The sequence below is a fragment of the Nymphalis io genome, chromosome 13 (genome assembly GCF_905147045.1).
Source record: "Nymphalis io chromosome 13, ilAglIoxx1.1, whole genome shotgun sequence".
NCBI classification, from domain to species: Eukaryota; Metazoa; Arthropoda; class Insecta; order Lepidoptera; family Nymphalidae; genus Nymphalis; species Nymphalis io.
The window spans coordinates 12271161-12286333 of record NC_065900.1 but is presented as its reverse complement, the minus strand read 5'-3'; the positions used below and the strand labels follow the sequence as shown (position 1 = coordinate 12286333).

The 15173-nt window shown below is 32.7% G+C and overlaps 2 protein-coding genes across 2 annotated transcripts in view; one reads left to right on the top strand and one right to left on the bottom strand.

Annotated features, from left to right (window-relative positions):
* Window positions 1-4889, top strand: part of LOC126773031 (mothers against decapentaplegic homolog 6) — a 31259-nt gene extending 26370 nt beyond the window's left edge. Inside the window, exon 5 of the mRNA XM_050493652.1 lies at window positions 2119-4889. Within this exon, the coding sequence (XP_050349609.1) occupies window positions 2119-2463 (345 nt within the window). The 3' untranslated portion in view covers window positions 2464-4889. The remainder of the gene's footprint in view (window positions 1-2118) is intronic.
* Window positions 4863-14699, bottom strand: LOC126773012 (synaptic vesicle glycoprotein 2A-like). The gene is made up of 10 exons (XM_050493626.1): window positions 14494-14699; window positions 12197-12397; window positions 9466-9628; window positions 8698-8879; window positions 7552-7736; window positions 6920-7071; window positions 6485-6694; window positions 6160-6348; window positions 5531-5658; window positions 4863-5041 (listed from the first exon to the last, which is right to left on the bottom strand). The coding sequence occupies exons 1-10, from the start codon at window positions 14606-14608 to the stop codon at window positions 4986-4988; spliced, it is 1581 nt and encodes a 526-aa protein (XP_050349583.1). The 5' UTR covers window positions 14609-14699; the 3' UTR covers window positions 4863-4985.
* Between the last annotated feature and the right edge of the window lie 474 nt (window positions 14700-15173).

The window sequence follows — 15173 nt, the reverse complement described above, 5'->3', positions numbered from 1 at the left end:
TGAAAGTACATACATCGGACTTGCAAAGAGAGAGAGAGAGAGAGAGTGCACCTGCGCTTGCGCATAAACGTCTGCACTTCAATATCTCTTCAAATTTACTGAGAATTTAAATTCTGTCGTTACCAATTTTGACATGTACGGGATGAAATTAGAAATCATCCACGTGTATCCCGTTAACGATTGTTTAGAAATCGTTGTGATTGACACATTCTAATGAGGTTACCGGATTTCATAGCGTTCCAAAACAATGGTTCTGTACAAACCAGTCACGGTCGAGTTTGCCAAAATCTCGTACGTGATTCGAATCGCATGAAACGCGCATGCGTACGTGCGCTCGGACATGCGTTACGCGGTTTTTTACTATCATCTCCATTATCAATTCAATAAACTGATTGCTTTGCTTATATATTATACTGAGCGCGCAATAGTTTCTTTAAGAAATGTCCTTTTATTAATTTCACATTTTATTTTCTAGTCAATTTAAAGTGAAAAAACACAAAAAAATGTTTATCTCTATATGTTTTCCTTTGCATCTATTTAATTTGAGGTTGAATAGCTTCTCTCATCTCGGAAGAATGCATTGGATCAATGTCTCAAATAAATAATTATTTCGATTTATAATTATGTTATATAACAGTTTAAATTAAGAATTGTAGGTTTGGTCACAAAAACAAACAACGATAATAGTGATTATTAAAAATAATTCTTGTCCGAAAAGTGATAATAATGGCTACAGGCTATATCAATACGGTAAAAAAGCTATTATATGGTTACGTAAATAATTATATTGGCAGGCGTATTTCGTTTAATTCGATAAATTCATAAAAATAGTCGTGTATAAAATATAGGAAGTACCAGAACTGCTTTCGAAAAAAAAAATGTTATTATTACAATTAAAATAATCATTTAATATTCACTATGATGAGATTTGCAAATATAAAATTATTTATTCATTTGGTTACCAACCAAAATTGGGAACTAATGTTCCGTCCCTTGTGCCTGTAATTACACTGGGTCGTCATCATTCAAATCGCAACAGAACAATAATAAGTAACTGTTCAGCGGTAGAATAAGTGATTAGTGTGTGGTACCAACCCAGACTTGCACAAATTCCGTATAAATCTTAAAATATATCTCTTAATTAAATTTCTTCGAATTCGAAAGTCGCTGCCGCACAGTCGATATATTTAATAGGTCAAAATAAATCTTCTACGTTTGGATTGAGCAGTAAATTGTGCGTACTGCATTTATGTAAATTGATTTAGCGTTGTACATTCCGCGCGCAGATAACCTCGGCGATAACTCGAGATACCTACACGCTGCGCATACGCCGCTAATAATTTAACTAATAGCTGCTATATAATTGAATATATTGAATACGCTGATTGCTAAGATTTTATAATTAATGTTGTAACGGGAAAAATCATTCGTTACTTAGTGTTTAATTGTCTTTAATTAACGTTGTTAGGGAGTGCATACGTTTTTGATTATACAACACAAGTTAAGATTCGTTCATCTTTAAGATATAAGCTTTGCGTTCTAAATCAAACTGAAATAAGATAAGTATTTATGAATCGTTATTTTACAAATTTATATTAAAATGTCAAGCTTCAGTAGTAATAATTCTAATACGAACCGCGTTAGATATTCTGTCTAGGAGAATGACCAAGAAACGCAGTAGTTACTTTTTTATACCGCTTATATACGTAATCTATTCTAATATTATTTTACAATAAAGAGGTAAAGTTTGTGAGGTTGTAGGGGGTAATCTCCGGATCTACTGAACCGATTTTGAAAATTCTTTTACCGATAGAAAGCCACATTATTTGTGAGTGTCATAGGTGTCGTGGTATTCGGATGTCGTGGCGAACGCGACTTTTGACAGTCAGAAAATAAATCACAGCACTCAGTACTAACCGAACCACAATCATAATTTCATCACAAGTAAAAATGTTCACCGCCCAACGAAGTGGGCACGGCTCAGCTAGTATTAGATTATTTATTTGAAATTAAATGTCATATATCCTGAATGCACACAACGGCAATTACTTTCACGTTATTAAATATTGAGTTTAGAAAATAAATGAACAAAATAAATATGTAATATAATCTTTCCAGGTGCGGAAAACTCGAGCGAAGATTGGCTTAGGCGTTACCCTGTCCCTGGAATCAGACGGGGTCTGGCTCTACAACCGAAGCCAGGAGCCCGTGTTCGTCAGTTCCCCCGCGTTGGATGCGGCAGCGGCGAAAGCCTTGCTTGTGTGGAGGGTCGCTCCAGGACATTGCTTATGCATTTTCGACCCTTCAACTCCTCCGCCTCCCATCTCATTACCACACGTGGGCCCCGTCGACCCCAGGTCCGTGAGGATATCCTTTGCGAAAGGCTGGGGGCCAAAATACTCGAGACGGGACGTGACAGCCTGTCCATGCTGGTTGGAAGTATTGCTAGCACCTCCGAGCTGACGCTAAGACTAACTTTGGATATATTAAAAAAGTGAAGTGCTTAATGTGGAAATGGACCAAAGTGAAAATATACATTTTAAGGATCGTAGGATTCAAAACCATATAATTTCAATTATATTTATTCAATTAGTGATAATAAAATTTTGCAAACTTTTAGTGTCACTAAGTGAAAAATCTATGGAAACACGGAGTATGAAGCACAGATGGGAGTGCTTGTTTACATTTATGTTCATGATAATACTTAATAATTTTATCAAATCAAGGTTAGTATCACTTGACACTAGACAACAAAATAACAGTTTTATTTATATACACATATATTAAAATTCCTATAGACAAGTTTGTTAAACAAAAATGAAAATGCATTTGCTAAATATTTGACAATATATTTACAGTATATACTTTAGAAGAAAATGACCAAAATATGTTTTATGAATTTGATTATTATAACTACGATGCTTGTCACTATGATTTTTGTTTGGATAATAATATACAATTATTTTGTTTTGTAAAAAATTACAATGGCATTCATTATTTTAAATGTCACATCAAAGATGATTATTTGATATTTTTTTTACTATAAGACACTTGATTTTAAAAGATAGCAACATATTTTGAATATGGAACATAATATTTTTTATTTAAATCATCACTTGGTTCTTAAGAATAATATAATATTTAAAATTTAAATTAATTGTACACTAAAAACTTTTTGAACATATTATTATTTATATTAGTAAAATAAGCGATTAATTATCTGTGGTAGTGACATTTAATTATTGCTTTTATTATGGCAATTTTGTTATTGAGTATAAATTCTCCAATCACAATTATAATCACTCCGTCGAAGTTTATATTGAGACAAAACACGTCCATATCTTTTATCAGTTGTTTTAAATTTATTAATGGTACCATTGTCCAAATTGTACAATTTTAAAATGTATAAATATGTATAGAACTCGGCTTTAAGTTACGCGAGACTGTGTATATAAAAGTTTATTATGTATTATAAATATTTGTAATTAATTATTTATAATTATAAAGTATGCCTTACCTTTAGCGAGTAATTATTTAAGAAATAAGTTTTCGTTGATTTTTTTTTGTACAAAATTTGAAATAATTCGTATCAAGTCGGGGTTTAAACGTGAAGAAGGCTGTGCGATAAGCATTTTAACCAATTTCGGTAAGGGAAGGTTATGAATTATCTCAAAACTCTGGTGGGAGCAACGCCAATCAATAGAATTGTTTAGTTTTTTTTAAAAGATCTGCAGTTTGACGTGTAAATGAAAAATTAGTGCAATCGTGTTAAAATTCTTATTTCGTTTTATAGTTAGTAATGTAAAAAAATAAAACCACACACAAACTTTGTGCCTTGCGTTGTATTCAGAATGTATGAATATAATCCAAAATTTATGTAGGGTAACTCAGTCAATTTAACTGACCTATACGATTAAGTAATTAATTATATTATACATATTATGTTTTAATGTTAAAGCTCGAATTTAAGAGTGCTGCTTGGACAAAGCGATTGGAGTTGACAATAAGATTAAAGTCTAGTCTATTAATCGATCTTGCTTTGTCTTACGCGTTGGGTGTATCGGTGAATAGGAAGGCCAGTTTTCAGAATGAATACCTACTCAAGTTATATATTTTAAATCATTCTATTATATATTTTTTTGTCGTGATCAAAATCAAATGTCACGCAACATTGTGTTTAATAAAAATATATTTCCTTCTTCTTCTTTTATATTTTAATTGTTATTAATTTATCAATTTTGTAGATATAACTCATGTTATAAAAGATTTTTTCTTTAAAGTCTTTATTTTGATAAATTAAAATCAAATGATGTAAAAAAATATATATGCTTTTATATAATTGTTACAGAGATCAACAAATTTAGATTCACAATTATTTATTTTATTAAATATTAGTAGTTATGATGGTGTAAAATATAAGTAACTGGTCTATATATAATAATTATGTATTCAGCACAAGTGCCTCACCCAGCATAATCCGTCACAGATAATATAAGTAATAAAAGTACATATTTATTTAATGTAAACGCTGTTTAGTCATTACATTAGACTGATATAACGCCTTAATAAAATAAGGGAGAGCATTTTTAACGGTATATTTAAAAAAACAATTAATTATCTGCATAACAACTTTTGTAAGTATTTTTAATCTGTTAATTGACTATTGACGTAATATTTATATGTAAATTTCAAATAACTAGCAAAAAACATTTTTTTATCTTATTAGAAAATGTGTTGTTAAAAATGCGTTCCTAGCTATATATAAAGTAAAATATTGTAAATAGGGACAGGACTCCATGATTCGCCGATTTACTGTTAAGTTGTGAGTCTGACTGAGATGAATGAGATTAGGATACGATAAATTATAATAAAGAAAGGGAATATTTTTATTTCACTTTGTTTTTTTTACATCCTATGCTAAAAAATCTTATATAAAAAAAACTAGTTATCACAATTGTCTCGATGAAATGCTTTAAAAATCAGCCTCATTCCAATTTCTTCAGAGTTGTGTTTGGCAGAAAGAAGCATGATATTCCGCATGCTGAAATTTACATAATAAAACATTAGAGCGCCATCTATTGAAATATGAACACACTATATAGAATTTTTTTTATAAAAAAAGTTATGAAGAATAGATGTTATTATGATAGACTTATATCATTATGACTAAATTTAAAGCAACCTAATAATAACTATGTGTGGATTCCATTATTATTAATAAATTTTAAATTTATATGAATCTTAGGATACTATGCTCCATTTGGGATTTAATTTATAAAAGGCATCTATTGAACGAGTTTAAAGTAACATTATTAAAAAAAAACCTCAATATAATGCAATTTTCAAGAAAAATAATGATAATTAGTGAAATTGGCTTGTGCATGGATTTACTGGGATAATTTTGTCTTATTATTGTCATACTAAGGTTTTAAGTATTGTATTAAATACCATCCATAAAGTTATAATTTTTTATTTGTATATGTTTTTTAGAAAATGCCTGGCAATAAGTTTATATTAAAATGTAACTAACCTGCTAACACAGCTCCTATTGTTATAAATGGCGGCAGACAGCCGAAGTCGATTAGCGCGGGAAAAATGACAGTTCCTAATATTGTCCCGACACGGCCGCTCATCAGGAAAGTAGTCATCGCCATTACTCTGCATCATATTTGTATATATTTTAGACATGTTACTTTGATTATTTTCCATACCTTCTCCTCAAAAAGGGAGAGGAGGCCTTAGCCCACCAGTGGGACATTCACAGGTTGTTACTACTACTACTACTACTTTGATTATTTTAGATATATGGTAAACAGCTAGTTTTAGGGTCATCGTCCTCGTGGGAAGCTGGTCTAATTTGACAATTAATTCGGTTGAAACTATAAGCTTATACTAAACTACGTCAGACAAACAACCAGTTTTACCGGTTCCTCATTTTGTATATTTCCAGCATTATTTTAAATATTCCTGCGTTTCGGTTTTAATAGCGATTGAGCTGTTTAAATGCGAGCACGACGGACATTCCATTTTGGGACAATTTTTTTTACCACGAAGAAGGGGGGAGGGGGTGTAGCCATGAATATTTACTTGTTTGCTCATTTACTTTTTTGTCTTTCTAAGATAAATGAATAACATATTAATAGAACAATTGAAACGTACCTAAGTGACGTAGGGAATAGATCTACCGCGATGCTCGATAACGATGCTGAACAGAGCGACGTGAATGCCATCGCGGTGGTGACCATTGCGACCAATGGCAAGGCACTACTGCTATCAGTGAATGGCAACATTACAATGAAAACCGCGCTTAAAATCCCACAGAATCCTGAAACCTTTCTCTTGCCGCATCTATAACAAAATTAGTGGTTTGTTTTTTAGTTAATTGGGAAGATATCATATCTCACGTCAAGGATATACGTTGCAGCTTATTTTATTCCTTGGATTGGATACCACATCAAAATAATTATAAGTTAAACAGACAAACCGGTTAATCAAAGCTCCTCCAATACCATAAGTGACCATCGATCCAGCGCCGACCACTGCGGATTGTAGATAAGTGAGCATATTCGTCTCAGTAGGCAGGCAACCTTCCACCTCAATGTGCTTAGGGGCGATGGCAGAGCACAGGCTCTCCGTACCATCGGAGCCTATCATTGCTGCCAGTTGCGGGTACCAGAGACGTATTGTATTTGACCTGGAACGAGGGAACATTGGTTAAGTCGTTGAATAATCTTTGAAAAAGAAGATCTACGAATAGACACCAGAAATAAATTAGAAGTATGTAAATTTTCCATAGCTGGGCCTCAGCCCATCAGACCTCAGTCTGATCTCCTTTGGAGGTTTTCAGTAAACAAGCGTTGCGTATGCACTTGCAATCGTGTTGATTTTAATCTAAAACCTACAAAAGTAACATCTTTACCCAAACATACACCCTAGGTGAGCTCCACATATGAGTAAAAGCCAGGCAATGTGAGGTGTCTTGTAGAGGGGAGCCAGCTGAGCCCCACCCTCCTTGAGTGCCGCTAGACCACGACTCTGCTGCTCCGACCTTTCTTCTACTAATCTTTTTATCTGGAAGAAAAAATATTCATAAGTGTGACTTATAAGTTTGTGAATATTTTAAAAAAATATATTTTTGTTACTACGATTTTTCTTAAAGTATTTAATATATTTCAGTATATTTGGCTCGATATCTAAAGCCGTAATATAAAGACGGAAACGTGTATTGTCTGTGTATTAGTAATTACAGTAAAAATTAATTGTAATTGCTTTAAGTAAATAGGTGAAAGTGATATAGAAATAAACCATAAATACAAAAACCATAAATAAGATAGGTGGGCATTTCACCGTTTTTAACATTTGGCACAAATGTTTGTAAGAAATGTTACCGTCCCTTACATCATCAACGTGCTACCAACCTTATGAAATAAGATGTGTCCCTTGTGCCCCTAGTTTATACTGGCTCACTAACCCTTCAAACCGGAATACAACAATAAAACTGTGTACACAACGTATGTTACATGAGATACCTGTAAGTATACTATACCGTACCGGGTATGTTCCTGGAGGTTTTCCAGTATTTAGAGAGTATATTTTTCGAAAGACCTCCATGGCTTCCTTATTACGTCCTCGCGACATTAAAAATTTGGGACTCTCTGGCTGATAGATGAATGCTATTCCAGTTAAGATAGGCACCATCGCTGTCGCCAGAAGGAATATGTTCCACGAGTGTATTACTGGAATATAAAAACATGGTAATTAACACAAAAACAACTTATGGTGTACGTATACGAGGCCAAAAGCTGAGCCAATCCACTAAGCCAATCCAATGTTGAATTCGAGTAAACAGTCAATCCACTATGAAAAACAGATTTATAAACATATTTTTACATAAATAGTTACCGTTTATTTACGAGTATTTAACTATAACAATACTCTAATATTTTTTATTTGACAACCGTAACCGTACCGTAACAGCCTGTGAATGTCCCACTGCTGGGCTAAAGGCCTCCTCTCCTCTTTTTGAGGAGAAGGTTTGGAGCTTATTCCAATACGCTGCTTCAATGCGGGTTGGTAGAATTCACATGTGGCAGAACTTCAGTGAAATTAGACACATGCAGGTTTCCTCACGATGTTTTCCTTCACCGTAAAGCACGAGATGAATTATAATCACAAATTAAGCACATGAAAACTCAGTGGTGCTTGCCCGAGTTTGAACCAACGATCGTCGGTTAAGATTCACGCGTTCTTACCACAGGGCCATCTCGGCCATTCAATTATTTGACAACAGTGAGTAACAATTTGTTTAAATTGTACGAAACGCTATAATTAACACGTTAAATATTAAACTACAACGTTGTAACAGGAACTTACTTAGCTGTTGTATTTGTTAACATTACAACGGATGTTGTGAAATAATTTCTGAATAGGAAAATAGTCAAATTGACATCTTACTGTCTTTCATTTACTAGCAAGAAACACTCTTACTAAAAATCGACACGGCAATACGTATGAGATATTATGTAGCATTTAAATGTTATAATTTTAGACGCAAATATCGTATATCACTTTCAAAAATTCACAATCGTAATTTGCATTGAATTCCATTCGGAATTCTTTTAGAATAGTTTTACTGATATGAACTCGTAAGGAATAAAGCGTTATAAGTAAATAATTAATATAATATTTTAATCTCACCAAAGGTATTTCCAAAAAGCGGGAAGTCCCAGTCCTTTGTAATGATAGCCCATGCCAGCAGTGGTAGAGTGGTGTTAGCGATGGCGAAGAACAGGCCAGTAAGCAACAGGACGCGCGCCCGCAGGTCCGTGCGATGTAGTTCCGCTATATATGTCATTAGTACTGCGAATGGACCGTTGAATCTGAAATCATTATGATAATGTGATAAAATTAAAAATGTAAGTTTTTAAATCAAATAGGCTTACGTATCTGCGTTAAGACAATTAATAAACGAATAGATTTACTGATTCCGTAACAGCCTGTGAATGTCCCACTGCTGGGCTAAAGGCCTCCTCTCCTCTTTTTGAGGAGAAGGTTTGGAGCTTATTCCACCACGCTGCTCCAATGCGGGTTAGTGGAATTTTATTTTTAAGATTTACTGATTATAATTAATTAATTGCTCAACAGGTGTCACTAATCGGTAGCAATATTGTAAGCTGTAGTTGTATTGATCGCGATATTAGAAGAACATTATAGGAAACTGTATGAAAGACGCACGTATAATCAAAATTCAACGCGAGGTTTTAAGCAAACCAAATTTTTAAGATTATCTGAAATATTTTATCCGAACTAACGACAAATGCTAAGTTAACTTCGTTCATAGTTATTGCGATTTAACGCGTCTTACCTACGGTTATAACTTTCGATAAGAATAAAAAAAAATATCTTCAAATTCATTGAAGTTAGATAACATACATAATATGATACAGATACATAAGTGATACTCACAAGAATCCACTCGAGAATCGCGTTATAAGCAGCATTGTGAAGTTCTGACTCAAACCAGCGGCCACTTCCATCAGTCCAGCGCAGAAGAAGCCCCAGACCATGAACTGCCGGCGACCCAGCGTGTCTGATAGGTACCCCCAAATCATCGCTGAAGAAATCATTCCTGAAAAATAATTGTAACAGTTTTTATAGCTTTGTCTTATCCTCAAAATTATCTATTTATAATTTCATAAAAATAATATTTAAAAAAACCTATAAGAAGCAAAAATGAAAGCTATCTTTTTTTCCTTACTACATCAATTATAGTTTAGAAAGTTTCATTTTCTAGGTTTAAATAAAGTAAAGTGAAGCATGTGTGTGTATAAAAATAAATATTTGGAAATATAAGATTCTAATTTAAATAAAGAGTATATGGCCACTGCAACGTAGCTGGCGTGCTATTCACTTGAAGAACCTTTACTATATACCTTATACATATTTACCGATAAATCAGCTTCGAGACAGTTTAGCATTTGTAGTACACAGTGTTACGTGCCTCGAAATTTCACATAAGTAGCGTTAGAAGTATCATGCTATTTTGCTTATTATTCTTTACATTTTTATTTTATATATTATTTAATTTCCTCGCTTATTATTTTTTAAAACCTCATTAAAATAATGTCACAATGAATATGAATGCTATATAGTAAAATTATATGATGAAAAATTAAATGTCATAACTGTAGAAATGTTTGTCAACATGTTATTGAAAAAAATGGGGTAGGCTTTAGATACAATATCAGAACGAATTCTCATTTACATATATGAATTACGAATGTACGAAATGTCTGAAATTGAAGAAATTCATGATTAGAAATTACGTTTAATATATACAATATTATATTAATAAAAAAATTAAAAAGTTTTTGTACGAATGCAAAAACGTCTCCAAGCTGATTTGGCTGTACAATATATTTGGTTGTTGTAAATACTTTTTTACCAAACAACACACTTGTTGCTTAGTAACAAATAACTTTTTTACATGTAATTAATATGATCACGGAAGTGTATACACGTAGTTTGAAACTTATGGTGCATTTCCATTGCATTACTATTTATGTAATATAAGAATATTTGCAATTCTTGAGTAAATCATCAACAAATGCACAACACTTCTCACAAAAGAGATATTGGCAACTTTTGTGTTGTTATATCGTTAAATGTTAAAAAATAAGTTGTCAATTCAAATTGATAAAACGTGAGAAACGTTTTTCCGATTTACGCGGTGAACATCAAAGGTATCCAAACAAATTAAGCACATGGAAATTCAGGAGTGCTTATTCATCATTGAATCCGCAATCTTCGTTTAAAATTCGCGTGTTAGCCACTGAGCTATCTAAACTTTTCGTAATATAGTAATGAAAGGTATAATTAACCAGACAATATTCCAACACATCTCTTTGTACGTATATTATAAAACAAAACAAAGAAAATAAATTAAATAAACATCTTGCGTTTACCAGAAATAAACAAAAACGTACTATTAATATTACATTATAAAGGTGATTCTGATCGAGTTTGTCTGTTTGTTTATTATAAATGATCAAATATTAGCTTAGCTTGATGTGCTTACATTATGCTTTAAAATGTCTTTGTTAGTTATATATTTGATTAATTTAAAAAGTCACGCTGTTTTGTAAATGACAATTCGTAATTCAGCGCAGAGTCATGCGTAGAAAATGTGGAGTAATTAGAACAATTCTTCAATTGGTCTTGGCCAATGTTATGACGATGGATTTATTTTTTGGGTAAGGAATTATTAATGTGTCGTTAATAAGAAGACTCCGGAGATCCTTGGCTGGAATTCTTGGTGTGCAAATAAAAGTTACATGGATTTTCACAGCTTTGCGCAATAAGGTCTATGAAGAACCCCGAACAATTGGTCTTATATATAGGTTGAGGTTGTCTTGTTGTGCTTTGAAGAGTAAGTGACCCAGTGGAAGTATAGGGACAAAGGACAGTAACAAAACAGCTTAGGATCTCATGGCGAGTGGAGTATTGATAGAATGTTTTTAGATAAATAAGTTCTTTTGTATGTCGTTGTGTAAGTCTACGTGTGTCAGCTGTCAACTGATGACGTCAATTGCTATCTCTTATTGTGAACAAGGCCTTACCTGACAGTTGTACACATAGATTAACATGATATCATATTTTCTTACATCTCGCTACATATTGAAGTAAGACTATTAATTGATTTTTATTGTTTTGTTTTATAATTTTTAAATCCCGACAGTACGAAAATTTCTTTAAACCAAACTTTGTAGTTACACAAAGTAGGCTTAAATAGTCTTCGAATTAAAATAAAACTTAGTCAACAATTGCATAAAGATAAATAAAATTAGGTGTAAAGCTACAAGTGAATACAGCAGTGCTATTCTGTAGGAAATCACTTCATTACTCACCCATGAAATGTAGTCAGCCGACTTATGGTGATATACTATTTCGATGCGTGTATCCTTGAAAAGTTATAAATATTATGGTAAATGTCGCATATCACTTTCCGACATTGCACGTTATCTGCGGTGAGTTTCGAATTTGTTCTTACGGAATAGCCCTACAGATGACACTTTAGCTCCTTATTATCAAAAGCGTGGTTATGGCCTTACAGCTGATTAGTGGTTAAATTGCTTGAAAATAATATTATTATGCAAATGCAAATATTAAATGACATATAAATATGAGTTCTACAAACCTATATAGGTCATGGCCGTAACAGTGCCCATGTCCAAAAGCCGCAATTCCATATCGCACTGGGCTCTTGTGTAGATGAAGGATGATGAGCTGGTGACGGACACAGCGCTCCAGAATGCTAGCAATGTGCAGAGCATAAGGGATATGTTGAACCAGCCATATCCAGTGGCACTAATCGCTTCTTCAAAATCAGATGCTGGCTCTGAAGTGAAAATAATTTGTGTATTTGATATATATATATATATATATATATCTAGCTCATATAATGGAAGCATGGGTGGTTTGTTTATTCCCTCGTAATCCCCACTTCATGTGGGGAAAACGCGTAAATTAGTTACGTCGAGAAAAAAAAACAGTATATGTATTTTGTTATGAATATAAGTGATTTGTGTATACTATAAGTAATACTTACTTCCTTAGTATAAGTAATTATAGGCAAATTAGATCAACAATGAATCTAGGTTGTTGAACTCTTGTAAATTTCGAAGCGGAGAACTACTCCTTAGGTTAGGAGTTATCCGGTATATTTTTATTTGTTATGATGTATCTCTATTCTCATTGTTAGTGATTAGTCATTTTATTAACATTCCGCTTTTAAGTGTTAAAATTTGACACGTTGTTTGTTTGATCTAATTTTTTCCCCATTTCATGGCTAAGTCGATCATTGAACTTTTTATAAATTAACCCAAACATCTATCAGTCATAGTTCTATTATTACGTTACATAAAACAGAACGAAAGGCAAATTTTAAAGAAGAAAATTTGGCAATTTGTTAAGCACAAAGTTTTCCATTGTAAAAGCATTCAGATTATATATTTTACAAAACCAAACAGCTCGTTGTCAGTTTTTTGAGATTTTCTTCTAATATAACGCCTCATTCTTCTAATAATACGCTAATGAAATGTTATAATAGCATACCGCTAACGGGATGATATTTCAGTTAACGCAAAGAAAGACATAACATAAAAATGATAAAAGATCAAATAACTAGTAACCCCTCAAACCTTCGCACGGCTAGAATAATGGTCAACATAAAACGTTTATATCGTAAGACATATAACTCTAATGATGTACAAGCTAATGAAGCTCCCAGTTGGAATGATTTTTTCTAACATCTTCAAAATGTATCGATATATTTTACGCCATTTTTCACAAAACTTTATATATAATTCATTACATAAACCTAAATCTTCCTCAAGAATCACTCCGTCCATTAGTGAAAACTGTATGAAAATCCGTTCTGTAGTATGTGAGTTTATCTCGTTAAGACAGACATACGCGGCAGGAGACTTTGTTTTATAATATTAAGTGAAGTTATGTTTATTTTAAGTTTGTATTCAGGCACACATTGGCACCTTATAATTTCTCCTAAACATGTTGCTATAATCAGTTGAAAAAGGCCACCGTGACCAAATCACCAAAATTTAATATCGTCGTATCGTTAAAAAGAGATTGTCTAGATAACAACAGTTATAACGAATTACATGACTGAAGCCGTCACTCAAGGCCCTTTAATCCGTAAATATACCAAATTGCAAAGACTCATAAACGTTCGAGTGACATTGCAGATTCAGAGGGCCGCGATAGTACTTGGCCACTGTCCAGATCTTCGGTTTAAAGCAGACCGACTTGAGACGCATGTATTATTGGAATAATATTATATCGATGCGCCCGCGCAATTTAACAAATTTTAACAAATTTGCTGCTAGATTGTATCACAAATATTTCGTTAAATATTAAAAACTGAAATAGGATAATGGAATAGTTGGATATTATGATAATTGTTTATAAATAAAAAAAATTATCACACATTACATAAGGATTTCTCATTTTTTTTTACGAAACGCAAAACATTGTTTGTTCATTACCGTTTCGCCCTTGAATTATTTCACCAAGAAAAACATTGACTCGTTTGTTTTTGGAAGATTATAACGCGTAAAACATAACATATGACTCATGATACATTTATATACGTACACTTAGCTTATGTAAAAATATAGACGATTTATTATTTATATTTTATAATAGCACATAACAACGATAACAACGGCGCTTAAATTGTAATAGTCGGGAGACAAAAGACTAAATATTTGTTTAATATTACGTGATATCAAATGGTGTCGCATATATAACAAGGAATTAAATTTAATTATAGTAACTATGGTTAATGAAAGAGAGTGTGTGTTATCTCACTACGTAAATATATCCTACGGTACGCGATAATCAATTGAATTTACAATTCGAAGCGTTACCTTGTACATATCTTCCAGATTATAATAAAGCAACCTTTATAAATACCTTGAGCCAATTTCTCTAAATTTGTCGACGACAAGCCGGTCACTTCGTACAAATGGTCATGTGGTATGTCTTCTTTAACCGCTGGAGCTTCAATGTCTGTCTTAATAGCCACCATTTTGAACCATCAATTAAAGGTAACAAAAAAATTTAAGCCGATTGTCCATATGGCAAATTTTATATACCACTGGCATTCTTAAAATCGGTAGCTGAAGTGAGGTAATCGAGTCATCATACGTTGTTTTATAGAATCTACTGATAATATCTTCATAGTTTACTTCTGGATCTCATTGTGTGCTGCGCAAACAACAGCTCGGTTTTCCTCCAGTTGTTATCTATTGTAAATATGGACCGACATCGAAATTGTTATTGCTATTGCATAGGAAGAGAAAATTAGCCAAATATTGATATTTTGTTCAATATTCTATGGTTCTGTAGTTTTATGGGCGTCTTACGAACGCAATATATGATCGAATTTTTGGGTTAAAATTGAATTATTGCAACTTATGATCATCGCTTGGAATTGTTTTGTTTTTATCCCAAGGTTTCATGATTGGTCAGCAAAATTCTTGAAGAAATATGAAATTTCAATAAAATAAACAAACCGGAGCGGAATCTTATTATAACTTTAATCTGATAACTTTGAAATCACGTCACTGGTGACATGACGAGTATCCCTCAAC

What these genes read in the sequence shown, in the direction of transcription:
- LOC126773012 (XM_050493626.1), bottom strand. Translation starts at nt 14,608, where the DNA reads ATGGTGGCTATTAAGACAGACATTGAAGCTCCAGCGGTTAAAGAAGAC. An exon ending in CTATTCCCTACGTCACTTAG is followed by an intron (nt 5,659 to 6,159) that starts GTACGTTTCAAT and finishes AATATGATGCAG; the next exon opens with AGTAATGGCGATGACTACTT. An exon ending in AATAGGAGCTGTGTTAGCAG is followed by an intron (nt 5,042 to 5,530) that starts GTTAGTTACATT and finishes TGTAAATTTCAG; the next exon opens with CATGCGGAATATCATGCTTC.